At 41.6% G+C, this 17,713-nt stretch overlaps 1 protein-coding gene and 3 non-coding genes across 5 annotated transcripts; all 4 read right to left on the bottom strand.

Moving 5' to 3' along the window:
- Positions 1–6,404: 6,404 nt before the first annotated feature.
- RPS12 (ribosomal protein S12) lies at positions 6,405–9,122 on the bottom strand. 2 transcript variants are annotated; one of them, XM_066371765.1, is made up of 6 exons: positions 8,976–9,122; positions 8,776–8,826; positions 8,491–8,607; positions 7,415–7,517; positions 6,899–7,000; positions 6,405–6,494 (listed from the first exon to the last, which is right to left on the bottom strand). In XM_066371765.1, exons 2-6 carry the CDS (start codon positions 8,787–8,789, stop codon positions 6,432–6,434), a joined length of 399 nt encoding a protein of 132 aa, XP_066227862.1. In that variant the 5' UTR covers positions 8,790–8,826; positions 8,976–9,122; the 3' UTR covers positions 6,405–6,431. The 2 variants fall into 2 exon arrangements, with proteins under 2 accessions (XP_066227862.1, XP_066227861.1); XM_066371764.1 differs by lacking the exon at positions 8,776–8,826 and having other exon boundaries at positions 8,976–9,052.
- Positions 6,618–6,748, bottom strand: LOC136401631 (small nucleolar RNA SNORA33). Its single transcript, XR_010750653.1, has one exon. It is a non-coding gene; the product is annotated as a small nucleolar RNA SNORA33 (small nucleolar RNA).
- Positions 7,076–7,155, bottom strand: LOC136401674 (small nucleolar RNA SNORD100). The gene has a single exon (XR_010750688.1). It is a non-coding gene; the product is annotated as a small nucleolar RNA SNORD100 (small nucleolar RNA).
- Positions 8,194–8,267, bottom strand: LOC136401508 (small nucleolar RNA SNORD101). The gene has a single exon (XR_010750541.1). It is a non-coding gene; the product is annotated as a small nucleolar RNA SNORD101 (small nucleolar RNA).
- Positions 9,123–17,713: the final 8,591 nt, after the last annotated feature.

The following is a 17,713-nucleotide window of genomic DNA, read 5'->3' on the forward strand; positions in this document are numbered from 1 at the left end:
CGCCCATCTGCTTCTCCACCCCTCCCCCTCTCCTTCCTCTCTGTCTCTCTCTTCCCCTCCTGCAGCCAAGGCTCCATTGGAGCAAAGATGGCCCGGCGCTGGGGATGGCTCCTTGGCCTCTGCCCCAGGCACTAGAGAGGCTCTGGTTGCAACAGAGCGACGCCCTGGAGGGGCAGATCATAGCCCCTGGTGGGCGTGCCGGGTGGATCCTGGTGGGGCGCATGCGGGAGTCTGTCTGTCTCTCCCAGTTTCCAGCTTCAGAAAAATACAAAAACAAAACAAAACAAAACAAAACAAAACATCTCGCTTGAGCCCTGGCCAGATAGCTCGGTTCAGTGGTGGGATTCAAATAATTTAACAACTGGTTCTCTGCCCTAATGACCTTTTTAAGTACAAAAACCCCAATATACTGAAAGGTAGTTTGTTATTTCATGCATTTAATACTTGAATAAGAAAATAAAAGAGGTACACAAAACTAAATTATAAGTTTTAAAGTATTAATGAAAAAATGTTAAATAATGCCTGACAAAAAACAATAAAACTGTTATTTAAGATATTTCCATATTGCTTATTGATTGGCGTCCTCACTTGCAATTTTTTTCACCTATGGATGGAATGAACATTATTATGGGCGCTTAGAATATGCTGTTGCACAGATGAATGTTAAAAAAGAGTAAGGAATGTAAATTTGTGATTTCCACATTGGGCGGCTGCCCAGGCGCCCACCTTACAGAGAACCCTATTTACACATGCCATTTTAACAATAAGTTCACCAAACTCAACAAAAAATTAGGTTTCAGTTCTGCTAAACTGGTGAGAACCGACTGAATCCCACCACTGGCTTGGTTGGTTACAGCATCATCCCAAAGCACTGAGGTTGCCAGTTCAATCCTCTGTCAGGGCACATACAGGAACAGATTAATGTTCCTGTCTCTCTCTCTCCCTTCCTCTCTCTCTAAAACCAATAAAATAAACAAGCAAAAAAAATCTCGATTGCTAAAGAAGTTTCAATTTAGGTCTGCTTATGCAATTTGAAGTGTAACCCAAGTATTCATGATCTTTTTGTGCCTGGGGTGGCTGAAGTCCCAGTCCTGTCGATGTGTCAACACAGACGACTCTATGGGTGCCTTTTTCCCAACAGGGTCAGATGATCCTTTTTAGTGATTTTTATTTTGTAATTTTTTTTCACTTACAGTTTACATTAAATATTATTTTGTATTAGTTTTAGGTGTACAGCACAACGGTTAGTCAATCACATATTTTACAAAGTAGTTCCCATTATGTCAAGTACTCACCTGGGCACCACACAGCTATCACCATATTATTAACTTCCCTATGCTATAGTTTACATCCTCATGACTATTTTGTGCCTATCAATTTGCAATCCTAAATCCCTTCACCTATTTCACCCAGGCCACCAAAGCAATAATGTATTTTTTAATTAAGGTATATACATATTTTGTTTGATTTGATAATGGTACTTACTGCACACTTAATAGACTACAGTGTAAACATGACTTTTATATGGACTGGGAGACCAAAACATTCATGTGACTCGCTTTATTGTGGTCTGGAACCAAACTGGCTGTATGTCTGAGATATACCTGTTTTTACATAGCCCAAGTCCTATACAGCTGATCACCCTCTGTAAGATTAATCTTCAATCTTGACCTTGTTGACCCCTTTGCCCCCAGCACTTGGCCACCACTGAGACAGTCTTCACCTAACAGGTTCTCTATGGAAGAATGGGAGAGCCTCGCAGCCTTTCTATGGGCACCTCCTTAGCCCAGTCATGATGCCTCCATTGTTCTTGCAGGAAGGAACTTATTGCCAGAAAGCTCTGCTCTTCTGGCTTGTAATTGAGCTCGGGATCCTGGCTGGCAAGATTGTCCTACCCCTCTCAGCCATCAGCCTGCTCCATCATGAGCCTGGGAATAGTGAAAGCTGTGATCCGTTCCTTGGTTCAAGTTCCTACCCTTGCTTCTGACTCGCAAGAGGCATCACAAGTTGCTTTGTGTTCAACGCATTCCTTGAGCCCAACTCCATGTGCATGCCTCCAAAATGGGGGGAGGGAGAGAGCCAAGGTTAGTCTATAGTAATTCTAAGGTTTCTACTCTTCCAGTTTATTAACTCCGAACATAAAATTGTTCAACTGCCTCAACACTCCAGTTAAACAGACAACACGTGTTTTAAGATATCACCATTGTAATGCTGGTGATATCATTATGTGGCCAGGTAGGTTCACATTGGATTCGGGCAGACAGTAGAAAAACTGCGAAGCTGGAAAGCCTTGGGCCATTCCATTTAATCAAATCTCACAGCGGCGGACAAGCACACAGCCAGGGGAAACCGCAATTCAGGCAAACAAACAGCAAAATGGCCCCTCACAGCGGCAGGCAGGCACTGCGCGCATCCATAATACCCCGAGCCACCCATAGCCTTATACAGGTCACACACACGTGGCGCTGCCACCTGCTCACAATCTAATCCCGCAAAGGGCTTGCAGCGGGTAAACCAGTGAGCAAGCCTAACACAGCTGTCCGACAACAATTAACACACCCTTCTTGTATTTTTTTCTATGTATGCCTTTGTTCATTTTTTTAAAGCAGTTAAAGTGGCTTAATAAAATGTTTATATAAATCTTAAGAAAATCAATACCAGGCCCCCCAAAAAACAGGAAGTGGAATATTTGGCTTGGAGCACAAGTCTCATTGTCCACGGGAGCAAGAAAACCGGTACCAAGTACGGATTTGGCTCAGCTTTACCTTATTTGGGGCACAAGCGTGATGTCCTCAACAGGATCGTTAAGTGCACACAGCAACTGGTTTCATTTATCTACTTTCCCCAATAAAAGACGGAACCGTCTGCGTCTGTCCTAACACTGCAGCTTGTGTTGGCCCCTTGTAAACCAGGGGGTCCCATCTAAGCTACAGAGAAGTCACAACTATGAGTTCTATTATAGCTGGACTTGGAAGGATGAGATTGCCAGGTAAAAAAGGTACTTCAAGGGGAAGCAGGTGAAGTCATGGAGACAGACGGGCAACATGACTTTATTTCCTACAACCAAGAGCAGTGTGGATGAATCAAGTGAGCAGTGACTCGGCGTGAAGTCACTTGGGAAACTTGCAATCTCCTGGATGAGTCTTGTCAGGTGTAACAAGGTAGAGGGAAGCGATGAGGGTGCCGAGGACTGTGGCTTGGGAAACCGGAAGTAACACATTGAATATAAGCACTTGCTCAGCAGCTCTAACCAGAAAGCTGTTTTTAAAGGAAACATTTACTTTGAGACATAAAGTTTGAGGTGCAAGTGGCTGTTCACACAGATGTTCAGTACTTATCAAAGCCAAAACAAAATGGCCCTGGCCGGTTGGCTCAGCGGTAGAGCGTCGGCCTGGCGTGCGGGGGACCCGGGTTCAATTCCCGGCCAGGGCACATAGGAGACGCGCCCATTTGCTTCTCCACCCCCTCCCCCTCCTTCCTCTCTGTCTCTCTCTTCCCCTCCCGCAGCCAAGGCTCCATTGGAGCAAAGATGGCCCGGGCGCTGGGGATGGCTCTGTGGCCTCCGCCTCAGGCGCTAGAGTGGCTCTGGTCGCAATATGGCGACGCCCAGGATGGGCAGAGCATCGCCCCCTGGTGGGCAGAGCGTCGTCCCTGGTGGGCGTGCCGGGTGGATCCCGGTCGGGCGCATGCGGGAGTCTGTCTGACTGTCTCTCCCCGTTTCCAGCTTCAGAAAAAAAAAACAAAAAAAAACCCAAAACAAAGAAACCACAGGAATCCAGAGTGGAAGCTATGGTAGAACTATGTCCCAGGAAGGTGTCGAGAAACAAGGACGTCAGCTGAACTCTGGAACTATTATAATGGAAAGGGACAGGGGACTGGGGAGGATGAATGGAGTCAAGATGAATGGAGTCAAGAGCTGTTGGGCAGCTGTCTGGCTTGCTTGCTGGTTTACCCGCTGCAAGCCCTTTGCCTGATTGGTGCGTGAGCACGTGGCAGTGCCACGTGTGCATGGCCTATATAAGGCTTTGGGTGCTTGTGCTCAGGGGGATTGCACATGCACGGATTGCCTGCTCGCCACTGTGAGGGGCTATTTCACTGTTTGCTTGAGATGCAGTTTCCCCTGCTTGTGTGCTTGTCTGCTGTTAAGGGACTTAAACGGAATGGCCTAACCCAGGGGTCTCAAACTCAACTCAGCATGTGGGCCGCAGAGCAAGATCGCAGCCATTCGGCGGGCCGCACTAGGTCTACAAAAGGCAACTGTTACGCAACACTTTTCTCACTGCAGTTGAAAACAAAAAAAAATCAGTACAAGCACAATCGTACATGCAGTTTACTCAGTGTCACAAAACGACCAGAAACTGTAGTTCGCATCACAACTGCTGTTAACTAAGCTAATATCTAGCTAGGATGCTAGAGAAATGAAAAATACAAGTAGGCCCCTAGGCTTACTTAATTTTATCCAAAATATTTTGAACTTCGTGGATTAGATGCGGCCCGCAAGCTGCGAGTTTGAGACCCCTGGCCTAAGCCTTTCCGGTTCCGCAGGTTTTCTGCTGTCTGCCCAAATCCAATGAGAACCTGTCTGGCCTCAGCCACCAGCATTCCAACAGCAAAGTGTGGACTAAACAATTTTAGAGGAAAAGGCAGTTTACTAGCTATTCTATTTGACCGTCGAGGTCTTGGTGACAATGTTTTAGCAGAGAAAAGAAATTGAGGACAGATTATCTTGCAGACTGATTCTGAAGAAAGAACATAGTACTGAAAGGTAGGGACGAGGGTGGGAGATTCCTTTTGAGACACCAATGCTGGTGTAATTGGAAGTTATCTGAAAGCTTACTTAGTCCCCAGCCCTAATCTCAATAAGGTGCCAGTGAGTGCAAGAAATGGAAATGCACTTTGAATACCAAAAAATAGGTATTTTCCCCACCTTGCCTAAAACTGCAGAATTTCCTATAAAAAGTGAATTGTTGTACAACGTATATGGTTTTTGCTACTGCATCAAAAGCTTAAACAATGCCATATATAGAACGTTTCAACAGATCCTCATGTAAAGAAACTAGAATTTACTGTTTTCCTTATAAAACCAAATAGCTCAGGTAGCAGAAAACCCCAGATGACATCATCCAGGGACCCCTATCCACAACTTTGTAAACCACATTAGCTCTGGAGCAGGGGTCAGGAAACTATGGCATGCGAGCTAGATGTGGTGGTTATTTTAATGGGGTGACATTGATAAATCAGGCCACATGTTTGGGACTTTTGATGGCTGCATCTGGCTTGCAGACAAATCTTTGGATAACGCGTAAGGTACACGGGTAGTTGTATGGCTTTCACGGAATTACATTTTAAAATGTGTTGTTCATGGCTCTCTCAGCCAAAAAGGTTCCCGGCCCCTGCTCTAGAGCTTATACTTGAGGCCACTCCAGCAGTGGGTACCATGCTGAGAACCTTTAGTCCTAGTGGATTACTAGGGGTTTAAAGGCAGATTTTAGGAAAAGGTTTAAACCTGCAAATTCAAGATGTAAAAACAAAAACCAAACTCCGCTTCAGTGTCTGCCCTGTCTACCAGGACTGGCCAACTATAGAAATACCAAGTTACTGTGTTGGTGATTTACCAGGAATTCAATTACCAGTCTTTCATTTCTCTTAAACTGGTTCAACATTTTATACCCAACTTTTATCCAAAAATACATGTCATCATCACTTCTAAGATTCCTATGGACCACAGCAGTGTTTAAACTGCTGGTCTGTGCAAGTTAACCATCCTCATGTTGTATCAAGATTATAAATCCAATAATCTTGGTTGAATTCACTTCCACTTGGGCTAATTTCTGCCTTAACAGTCCTCAAAACGAATCCTATTTTTACCAGTCCCAAGTATAGACTGAAAACCACTGGATCGGACTAGAGTACATTTAAATGCATCTGCTGTTTGTCACACTTGTCACTGTAAACAATGTCCTTTTCCCAATGGGCATGTCCATAAGCATCCCTTCCCACCATACTTTCTGGTGCCCCACAGATGATTTCCAATCCTGCCCTCTTTTGATCTGCTGTTTTTGTCTTAATCTACCTCCTGTCCAGCTTGCAAGATTCTTACCTTTTTAACAACCACATTTGACTGGCTTTGGACAAATTCTCCAGGTTCAAGGCCGGGCAAATCAGTTAGTCAATGCCCACCCCAAAAAACCCTGGCTACCACAAATATTGCTTAGACTGTCCCATTTCAACTAGCAACACTGAAGTTACTCACTGATTAGGACAGCAAGCTACCCTTTAGAAACCCAAGAGGGAATAGTATGCTTCCAGTTATTTTCCAACAATTACCATTATCCTTTGTCCCTCTAACAGGGATCTTATTTTACCTATCCCCACCCCACACCCAAAGACACAAAAACCAGAGATGAGAAACAAAACCCAAGTTTATTTGTTCATTTCTTGCATTTGAAGTACTCCTCGATGACATCCTTTGCCTGAGATTCTTTGCCATAGTCCTAAAAAATAAAAGTCAAATAGTTTTTTCTCACTATCATTTAGAAATTCCAAGTCGTCAGCACTAGTTATAATGAAGCTTTAAAATTAGCTCGTCTTATGAAAATGGTTACACTATTAAAATGCCTTATAGCCATTTTCAGGGACCTTAATGACTTTAATCGTCTTTAAGGCTCGTAACATGGCTTTACTATTGCCAGCTTTCTCCAAATTTCTGCAGAAACACATTCAGGTAAGCAGATTCATTGGCTGGCTTGAATCATGGACTCTTTTTCTTTTCTAAAAGGCAGAAAGCTCTCTCAATCTATCAAAATTCATATTTTTTCTTTTCAGGAGCTCTTGATTTAACATTTTAGATTTAGTATGCTTCCTGAACACAACCTTCACCCCAGGAGAAATAACTTACCTTAACTACCACACAACTGCAGCCAACCACTTTGCGGGGTTTTCCCTCTCGGTCAATTTTACAGAGGCCTACCCATTCCCCTAGCTTCTTGTTGTCGTCAACCTATTGGGGAAATTTTAAATATCACGTTAGTAGGCATTAGTGCTACTGCACTGACAACATATCAACCTATAAGGTACTGTAGTCAGATAATAGGGTGACATGGCAGTTTCCTCACAGCAGTTCAGTAGAGGGAGCCAGTTGTCATCATGCACAGCACCAAGGTCCCTATAGATATAGCATTGTTTTCTTCTATACCAACACCAAAACTAGCATTTAGCACCAGAGGAAAACAGTGGCTTCTATACCACCTTTAGGTAGCCAACATCAAATTTATGTGATGTTTACCACATCTGCAGAAAGCAGTCAGCTCAACACTACAAAATTTGCTCAAGTGTGACAAAATCACTCCACAGAGCATTACTCCTGACACACTGGCTCACAGTTCAGATAAATCAAATTCATCGGGTACCATACCTTAATTAGGTTGATCTGGTGTTCAGCACAAAGGGCCTCCACCAACTTGACATACATAGGCTCATCACAGTTGGATGCAAGTACACAAAGGTGGGCTTGGCGCCTGAAATGCAAAACCCAACAGTAAAAGCTAAACTTCAGACCTACATTCACAATCTCACTTGACAAGGGAGCTGTCTTTGCACTGGCTACACCAGTAAAACGCTCCCAGCATATCCACTGGTCCTAGCGAACGCTACTTCAGTTTGAAGAACCTGTTACATGTTACACATTTTCATTCAATTCGTCTAAATAAACGCCCAAGTGTTCAGTGATCCTTAAAACGAAGCTTATGCAGGGGAACTGTTTACCGCTTTGTAGCCAAAATAAAAATATACAGATGTGCAACTGACATGATTTCATTTACTTGTAGAACCTAATAAACAGAACTAAACACAGTAACAGATACGAGAACAGACCGATAGCCAACGGGTCTACACCTGTTTACTGATTTTAATGTACCTGGCTTAGAAACCCTGAAAATGAATGCATTTAAATTCTCCTCAAAGTTAACACACCCAGTATTGCCAATGTAACCCAAAAACTAAACTGAATGTATTTACAGACTCTGTATTCACATTTCTAAAACGGCCATTTCATTTACTAAAATCATGTAAAACTCCAGATGCTTCGGCAATGAACTCGAAATTCCATTAACTAAATGGTTTTAAAAGTTTTGCAAATTATGTACTACAGAAGGTTTGTCCCAGACACAGTGAAATTAGCCCCACAAACTACAGGTTTGTCAGACTGCTACGTTTCACTCATTCGAGGAGTGAAGGGGTATCCGACAACTTGAGTCATCATTCAAAACTGTAGTTGTCCTCGATGAACCCAGCGCTCACCCCCACTCCAAACAAACCCACGAGCTTCAGGTGGGCCATAGAAATCTGAGTTCTGGTACCTTTTCCTAGGTTTCCTGTCGAACGGATGCCATTCAGAACTTTTGGGCTAACACCGTGAACTTCAAGCTTCCTTCCCTCGGCTGCAGTTTTGCTCCGGTTCCAAACCCACAGTATTGAGATTGATACACGTACTTGTCTAAGGCTTTGGCAGCTTCACGAATTCCGCGGGCTAGGCCATCGTGGATGAGGGCGGTCTTCAGCACCTCTTGTAAAGCAGTATAAACGTCCATTACACCTCCAGCAGCAATGCTGAAATGTAACAAATAAAAAACGATTAAGAAAAAAATCTCCCGCAAACCACCTAACGCCTTGGGACTCGGCATCGTCGGACAGGTACGCTTAAGGCGTCCAGGCTGACCCAGAGCCCGCGCTGCCGGCCCGCGCCTATCCGCACCACGATCCCGGCCCTGGGCTCACCCTTCCTCGGCCATGGCGGTGGGTTATGGGTGGAGCCGAATCTTGAAAGCACTGTAACACAAAAGAAAAGGAAAAGAAAAAGGACACTGGTTGACTACAAGCTTAAGGTGAGGCCCTGGAACTTAAGGCCAAACCCAGCAGAAAATGACACCTAACCATGCACGCACCATTGACCGCCACCCTCGTCTCTCTCAACTTACCCCAAGCCTCCGCCTCCGCGCAGCTCCGCGGCGGCAGGGAAAGAGACCTCCCGCGGCCGCATGACGGTATTTAAGCGTCTCCCAGGACCCCTACGCGCATGTGCACTCCTTTCCTTGAAAGAGGTGTCTCTTGTAGTGCCGGTCGAGAATTTCTGTTTCCGGATCGAGGCTGTTGAGACAAGAATACTGCCACTCCTTGAACTCTTCTGTGCCCATCGCTGCGACGAGAAACAGGCACTAACGCGGGCAGCCTCACATTGTCCTTCCCCGCCGGGGGCGTGGCCTGCGGAGGCCCAGGAGCATGTTCTACGGACCGCGGGACTGGTGGAGGGTGCTTGTGGGCTTGATCTTGAAAGACCCCTGGATCAGTGGCTCCGTCAGAACTCCCGTTTTAACCCCTTACCGCATCGTATTGTCATTCTTGTCAACCCTATAATGGCCTTCCTGAGGGGCACACGCTCTTATAAGACACTCTGGATGTCCATGAATGTTCTGTGGGTGATCGTCCTCCGTGTGTGTGCGTGTTCATTAAACGAAAACCAACGTGGGTTTTTACGACTTCTGAACGCATGGCAAATTCCACTTTCCCGGCGATGGTTAATTAAGTGCACTCTTCAGCCAGGTCGTTGGTTCCGGTTTCTCAGTGTACTTAGTCCTACGTGAAGTTCTTTTTATCACGCTGAATTGTCCCGAGTCCGTTATCCAGCGCAAATGCGGATTCAATAGGTGCATATCACACACCGACAATGCAGTCGACACAGGCAGGGATGGAATCTGTAAATATCGCAGGAAACGTAGTGTTGGAGAAATCCGGCATTAATTTCGCCACCCAGGACTGGCGAAGTTAGGAGTGGAATCCTAGACCACTAAACTCGGGCTTTCCCCGGAAGCAAAATTTTAAATTTTGCAAAGATGGGCTATTCCTCCACCCACATTTTCAACTCAAGTACATGAAAGACAGACTTGTTTAATCGGTAATTGTTTTTTTTTTCTTTGGTTTTAACTTCGTCTCCTAACAAGTCGCCAAGCCAGTCAGTAACTGTTAAGCGTTTGATAGGTGCCAACTCGGGTTACACTGAACAGCGAACAGTTAAATGTCAGAGTGAGCGCCCTAAAGAAAATAAAAAACGGATAACGATAGGGTGAGAGGCCGAATTAACCAGAATAGAGGTATACTAGAATTTTAATAAGTTATTTCAGTTCATGTTTAGTTTTTTTTTTAACGCTTTCAAATTTTCATGTTGCAAAAGTGGTGAATTTACTTCTTTCCGTTTATAACTCATCTAAAAAAGTGTCCACTTAATTAGTTCAATGGTTTTTAAAAAGCTGCAGAGTTTATAAAAATGAGAAGATTTCTTCCTGCCACTCTCATGCTTGTGGTGGGATTAAGATTTGAGCCAAATAATAGACTATCTAACGACCACAAGAGAGGCACAGTGGCATGGGGTTGAAAAGAGGGGAAGATGTGGAAAGGTGAGAAAAAGAAAGACTTTAGATTTGGGGCAGCGTTTGAAACGGGCTCAAAAATAAAAAAATAAAACACGGAAAAGATTCCAGTGCGGGGGCGGGGGGGACAGGATTGGAGGAATGATTAAGAGCAAAAGCATTGATGCCTCCTTGACTTTTTTGGAAGTTATCTTACACATTTGTATTTTTGAAAGAGAATGTGGTAAATAGCGTGTCAACAAGTTTCCCATTATCTAAAGCAGTTGGGCCCCAACTCCCTGGCTGCGGACCGATAGCTGTCCGTGGGCCATTTGGTACCGGTCCGCAGAGAAAGAATAAATAATTTACATTATTTTCCGTTTTATTTATATTTAAGTCTGAACGGTGTTTTATTTTTAAAAAATGACCAGATTCCCTCTGTTACATCCATTTAAGACTCCCTCTTGACGCCTGTCCTGGTCACGTGATACATTTATCCGTCCCACCCTAAAAGCCTGTCCGTGAAAATATTTTCTGACATTAAACCGGTCCGTGGCCCAAAAAAGGTTGGGGACCACTGATCTAAAGTTCATTCAAGTTAATATGCTAAGCATATTAAGGAGGAAACAGGAAATTTGGGAAAGACTCAGGATACATAAATGGGGAAAGTAATCCCATTGCCAAACAACATATTTGTATAGGGCAAAAAAGATTCAATACCTTTCAGTTTATGCTGTGATTGGTTTCTGTCTTCTAGCAGCTTGAAATCTATTCTGTAGACTCAAGTATCATAGACCTATGCCTTTACATTTACAATTCACCTTATAAATACTTTTTCTGTAAATTATTAACCTTCTTCCTTAGAACTGGAGCTACACTTTTTTTTTAAGCCTAGTTATATAATGGTTCTAATCCCAGAAATGAAGTTAAAGGGCACACTGGTTTGAGATTTCTTTAGTATAGATTCTCCTAGTTCATTTGTTTAAGGTTACCTCTTCTCTATTTTAGATAGAACCAAAGGTAGAAGATAATTAAATAGAGGCTGATGGCTAGAGTGAGTTTTATACCAGCAAATTATTAACATGGAACGTGCACAAATGTGCATCTAAAATACATGTGAAAAATAAATAAATTATAAAGTTTGCTTTAAAAACAATAATAGTAAATAATTTTGTTTAGCACCTTTTTTTTTTTTTTTTTTTTTGTGAGAGAGAAAGGGACAAACAGGAAGGGAGAGCGATGAGAAGCATCAACTCATAGTTACGGCACCTTAGTTGCTCATTGATTGCTTTCTCATATGTGCCTTGATGGTGAGGGGGGTGCTACAGCCAAGCCAGCAACCTTGGGCTTCAGCCAGCAACCATGAGGTCACATCTATGATCTTACACTCAAGCCAGTCACCCCTGTGCTCAAGCTGGATAATCCCATGCTCAAGCCAGAGACTTCAGGGTTTCAAACCTGGATCCTCAGCATCCCAGGCGATGATCTATCCACTGTGCCACTACCTGGTCGGGCTTGTTTAGCACTTTGTATGAACCAGTTAAATTACTAAACTATTATCATAAATATTCTTTCTTGATCATCACTGAGAGCCACGTATTAGTGGTGGTATTGCCCCCTTTAATAGGTAAAGAATTAAAAGGCTTAGAGAGTTGCCCAAAGTCTCACAGCCAGTAAATGTGGAAGCTGGTGTTTGAGCTCAATGGACTACAAAACTCATGCTTCTAAACTTTTAGCCATTTGGATGATTGCCCAAATATGTGAAAGAGATCACTGAGAATTCAATGAAAATGCTACATCTATTTTTATCAATAATACAACCGTTTCTACCTCATTATGCTAAAAAGAACTATTGCATAGGTGGAGAAAGGGGATATTGCAAAGTTAGAAAAAGAGGGAGCAGTTGAAATTTGGGTTTCTGTCCCATTTAAGCATAGGATGTGCTAGTTTGCTGGGGCTGCCATAACAAAGTATCACAGACTGGTTCGCTTAACAGAGATTTATTGTCTCACAGTTCTGAAGGCAAGAAGCCTGTAATGAAGGTGTTTTCAGGGTTGCTCAAGAATTAAAAAAAAAAAACAACCCACAAATAAATGAATGAAGAGGAAAAATGAAAACTATAAAAGAGGATCAAATAGAAATTTGAAAAATAAAATATGAGAAATAATAATTTACTGAAAAGATTAACAGCAAATTGGAGATAACAAAAAAAGAGTACACTTTAAGCTATATAAAGTTGAAATAATCCAACTTGAAGAACAGAGGAGGAAACCATGAAAAAATGAATAGCTGCAATGATCTGTCAGACAAAATTATAAGGTCTACCATGTATGTAATTAAATATATAGTTCTAACATAATTGCCGTTGGAATGTCAGAAGGAGAAAGGAATGAGAAATATTTGAAGATCTGATATCCAAAAGCTTCCAATATTTGATGAAAGACACACATTTTCAGATTTAAGAAGCTCAGTGAATCCCAAGAAGTATAAATACAAATACACAAACAACAAGGCACATCGTAAGTGAACTACTGAAAGTCAAAGAGAAAAGTCCAAAAGCAGTCAGGAAAAGAAATGATAAAAAAGCAGGCACATAACATACAGGAGAACAATAATGTAAAATTATACTGATTTCTCTGAGAAATGATAGAGTCTAAAAGATCATAGAGCCACGTTTTGAAAGGACTGAACAATAACTCTCTACCCATATTTCTATATCCAATAAAAAGATCGCTCAAGAATGAAGACAAAGACATTCAGAGATAAACAAAAACTAACAGAATTCATTACCAGAAGATCTACACTTGAGGAAATCTCACAGAAAGTTGTTAATGTTGATATCAAATAGAAATTCAAATGTTATGGAAAGAACGAAGAACACTGGAAATGATAAGTATGTAAGTAAATTTAAAAGACTATTTTTCATAATTAAAAAATACATATGATCATTTAAAGCAAAAAATTATAATGTTTCATTACTGACTTTATATCACTTGTAGATATACTGCATGTAAAAGCTGAAGCATAACGATTGTAAGAAAGTACTGGATATGTGAACCCATACAGTTACAACATTCTTATGGGTATTTTTATTTTGTTTTTTTGTGTAATTTTTGAAAGAGTGAGAAAGAGAAAGGAATGGGGAGAGTGATAAGCATCGACTTGTATTTGCTTTCACTTTAGTTGTGCATTGAGCTTCTCATACGTGCCTTGACCAAGGTGAGCCAGTGTCCCCTTGCTCAAGCCAGAGACTTTAGGGTTTTCATGCCAGTGATCTTTGCGCTCAAGCTGGTGAACTTTGGGATTGTGTGGATGGTCCTTTGCTCAAGCCACTGACCCTGCGCTGATGAACCCGTGCTCAGAACCAGTGACCTCTGGGCTTCCAACTGGCAACCTCAGCATTCTGGGTTGACAGTTTATCCACTGTGCCACCACTGGTCAGGTTCTTTTATTTTACATGCAGTGCTACAATATTAACTCTACTCCAGAAAAATTAAGAATGTATATTATAATTCCTAAGCAGCCACTAAAAAATAATTCAGAAGTATTCACAAAAAATAAGTTAAAATATAATTCAAAATATTTTCAATTAAACAAAAAGAAAATGAAGAAACAAATGAGTAAAAAATAAATAATGTGAAACAAATAATAAAATGGTAGACTTAGATCCAACCATATCAATATTTACCTTAATTATAAAATATCAGCTCAAATTAAAGCAGAGAATGTCAGAATGGATTTTTAAAAATCAACTATAAGTGATGCATAGATAAATATACAGATAGATTGAGAATAAAAGGATGGGAAAAGATATTCCATGCAACCAATAAACAAAAAAGTTGTATGACTATGTTAATATCAAATAAACTATACTTCAAGAATATTACTAGTGATAGAGGTGTTTGATAATGATTAATGAGTAAATTCATTAGGGAGACATAACAATCGCACACACACACAATTAAATGATATAATAAACATGAAAAATCATAGTTGGATATTTGAATATCTTTCTTTCAACAATTGACCGAAAAATGAGACAAAATAAGGTCACAGATCTTATTTTTATATATAGTTTAAAAAACTGTAACTTTGACCTGATTGATTTTTAGAGAACACCACATCTGACAAATATAAAATATTTTATTTATTTATTTATATTAATTTTAATGGGGTGACATTGATAAATCAGGGTACATATGTTCAGAGAAATATAAAATATTATTATTGTCAAGTGCACATGGTAATTTTCACAAAGACATATCCTGGACCATAAAACAAGTTTCAATAAATTTTATAAAAGGTTGAAATCTTCCAGAATGGAACCCTATCACAATAGAATCAAATTAGCAATTAGTAAGATAACTATATGTGGAAAATCCCCAAATAATTGGAAATCAGAAACATGCTTTGAAGAAAAAATAAATAAGGGAAATTAAGAAATACTTTGGGCCCTGGCCAGTTGACTCAGTGGTAGAGTGTTGGGTCCAGTGTGTGGATGTACCAGATACAATTCCTGGTCAGGGCACACAGGAGAAGCGCCCATCTGCTTCTCCATCCCTCCCCCTCTCTCTTTCCTCTCTCTTTCTTTCTCACTTCCCCTCCTGCAGCCATGGCTTGTTTGGAGCGATTCGACCCTGGGCACTGAGGTTGGCTCCATGGCCTCTTCCTCAGGTGCTAAGAAGAGCTCTGAGCAACACAGAGCAACACCCTAGATGGGCAGAGTATATCCCCATAGTGGGCTTGCTGGGTGGATCCTGATCAGGGCACATGGGGGAGTCTGTCTCTGCCTCCCCTCCTCTCACTAAATGAAAAATAAAAGAAAGTACTTTAAACCAAATGATGTGGGAGGGAAAGTTAAAGCCTTAAAAGCTATTATTAGAAAAGAGAAAAGAGCTAAAAGTCACTAATATAAGCTTCCAAAATTTGAAAAATAATAGCAAAGTAAATGAAAAGAAAGTAGAAGGAAGATAGTTTGACTGGTAAATTCTACCAGACATTTAAGGGGAGAAAACACCAATCTTATATGAACTTCCCCAGAAAACATAGGAGGAGGGAAAACTTCTGACTTATTTTATGAGTCCAAGATTACCCTGCCACCAAAGCTTGAGAAAAGAAAAGAAAATTATAGATCAACATTACTTGTAATCATAGATAGAAAAATCCTTAACAAAATATTAACAAATTGAACTCACATTATTTAAAAAAAATATATGTCCTAACCAAGTTGGGTTTATCCCAAGAATACAAGGTTGTGTTAACATTAGAAAATTGATCAGTATATTATATCATAGTAATAGAATAAAGAAGAAAAACAGTAAGTGCAGAAGAAATGTTTGATAAAATTCAATATCAATTCATGTTAAAATCTCTCAACACATTAAAATAAAAGGAAATTTCCTGAATTTGATAAAATGCACATATAAAAAACTTGTAGCTAATCTCATAGTTAATGGTGGAGGACCAAATGTTTTCTCTCTAAGATTGGCAACAAAATAAGGATCTCTATTCTCACGACTTCTATTCAACATTTTATTGGTATTTCTAGTCATTGCAATAAAGTAAGTAAAAGTTTAAATGTAAAATTTTTGTTTTAATTGCTTCTAAAACAAGATGTTTAAGAATAAATTTTTTTTTTTTGTATTTTTCTGAAGCTGGAAACAGGGAGAGACAGTCAGACAGACTCCCGCATGCGCCCGACCGGGATCCACCCGGCACGCCCACCAGGGGCAAAGCTCTGCCCACCAGGGGGCAGATGCTCCGCCTACCAGGGGGCGATGCTCTGCTGCGACCAGAGCCACTCTAGCACCTGGGGCAGAGGCCAAGGAGCCATCCCCAGCGCCCAGGCCATCTTTGCTCCAATGGAGCCCCGGCTGCAGGAGGGGAAGAGAGAGACAGAGAGGAAGGAGGGGGGGGGGAGTGGAGAAGCAAATGGGCGCTTCTCCTATGTGCCCTGGCCGGAAATCGAACCCGGGTCCCCCACACGCCAGGCCGACGCTCTACTGCTGAGCCAACCGGCCAGGGCCAGGAATAAATTTAATACAGAGCATGTAATACCTCTACAATAAAAAAATACAAAACATTTCTGAAATTAAAAATATCTATATAAGTGGAGAGATAGATCATGGTCATTGATTAAAAAACTCAATATTGATTGGATGTCAATTCTCCCTCAGTTGATTGATATAGTCAACAAATTCACAATAAGAATCCTCTCAGGTATTTTGGAGAAATTGAGAGATGATTCCAGCATTTCTACAGAAATTCAAAGGACATAGAATATTCAGAGTGCTTTTGAAAGAGAAGAACAAAGTTGGAGAATTTCACTACCTGACTTATGTGATGAGAATAAGTGAGTGAAAGAAGCTGGTACCAATTAAAATCCCTCTCGTGAGGTGGCAGCATTCCGGTGGAAAGGGGACATGATTTTAACTATTGTACAATGTCTTATCCTTAACTCCGTTCGCATCATATGCTACAGATGTGTGTCCAGTGGCGGTGCACAGTTTTGTGTACTGGACCACTACTGGGGTGTGATTTTAGGCATGTAGCTTGTATGGGCTGTGTATAGTCCTCCTGCCAATTCAAGGTGCCACCTGATAATCTATGATAAACTCATTTTCTGTTTAAATTCATCAAAGTTATTTCCTTTATTAGTAATAGGGAACCCTGACTGATACAAATACTAGGAAAGAAAATGCAGAAGGATAAAGGGACAAGGGGTGACTGGGACTGTGTTTTAGATAAAGGGCAAAGAACGAACTTCTCTGAAGAAGTGGCACTTGAACAGAGACCATATTATTTTATTTTAGTTTGTAAAAAAAGAGGGGGTTTCATATGTGTATATATGTCAAGATGAGCATATATAAAAATGTGAATAGGCCCTGGCCAACCAGTTCAGTGGTAGAGCGTGTGAAAGTCCCAGGTTCAATTCCCAGCCAGGGCACACAGGAGAAGCACCCATCTGCTTCTCCACCCTTTCTCTCTGTCTCTTTCCTTCCCACAGCCAAGGCTCCATTGGAGCAAAGTTGGCCTGGGCTCTGAGGACAACTCTGTCACCTCTGCCTCAGGCACTTAAAATGGCTCCAGTTGCAACAGAGCAATGCCCCAGATGGGCAGAGCATCGCCTTCTAGTGGGCATGCCAGGTGAATCCTGGTCAGGTACATGCAGGAATCTGTTTCTACGCCTCCCCGCTTTCTTGCTTCAGAAAAAAAAAAAAGTGAATAGATCATTGTGGCAGGATGATAATAGCTCCCAAAGATAATGGCAGCATCCCAGTCACTGGAGCCTGCAAATGTTACCTTATTTGGAA

The sequence above is a fragment of the Saccopteryx leptura genome, chromosome 3 (assembly GCF_036850995.1).
Source record: "Saccopteryx leptura isolate mSacLep1 chromosome 3, mSacLep1_pri_phased_curated, whole genome shotgun sequence".
NCBI lineage: Eukaryota > Metazoa > Chordata > Mammalia > Chiroptera > Emballonuridae > Saccopteryx > Saccopteryx leptura.

Bases quoted from the DNA above. Each gene is read 5' to 3' on its own strand.
- RPS12 (XM_066371764.1), bottom strand. From the start codon at position 9,037: ATGCGGCCGCGGGAGGTCTCTTTCCCTGCCGCCGCGGAGCTGCGCGGA. The intron at 7,001-7,414 runs GTATGGTACCCG...TTTCCCCAATAG, and splicing joins ACCAGATCAACCTAATTAAG to GTTGACGACAACAAGAAGCT. The intron at 6,495-6,898 runs GTAAGTTATTTC...TTTATTTTTTAG, and splicing joins GCAGTTGTGTGGTAGTTAAG to GACTATGGCAAAGAATCTCA.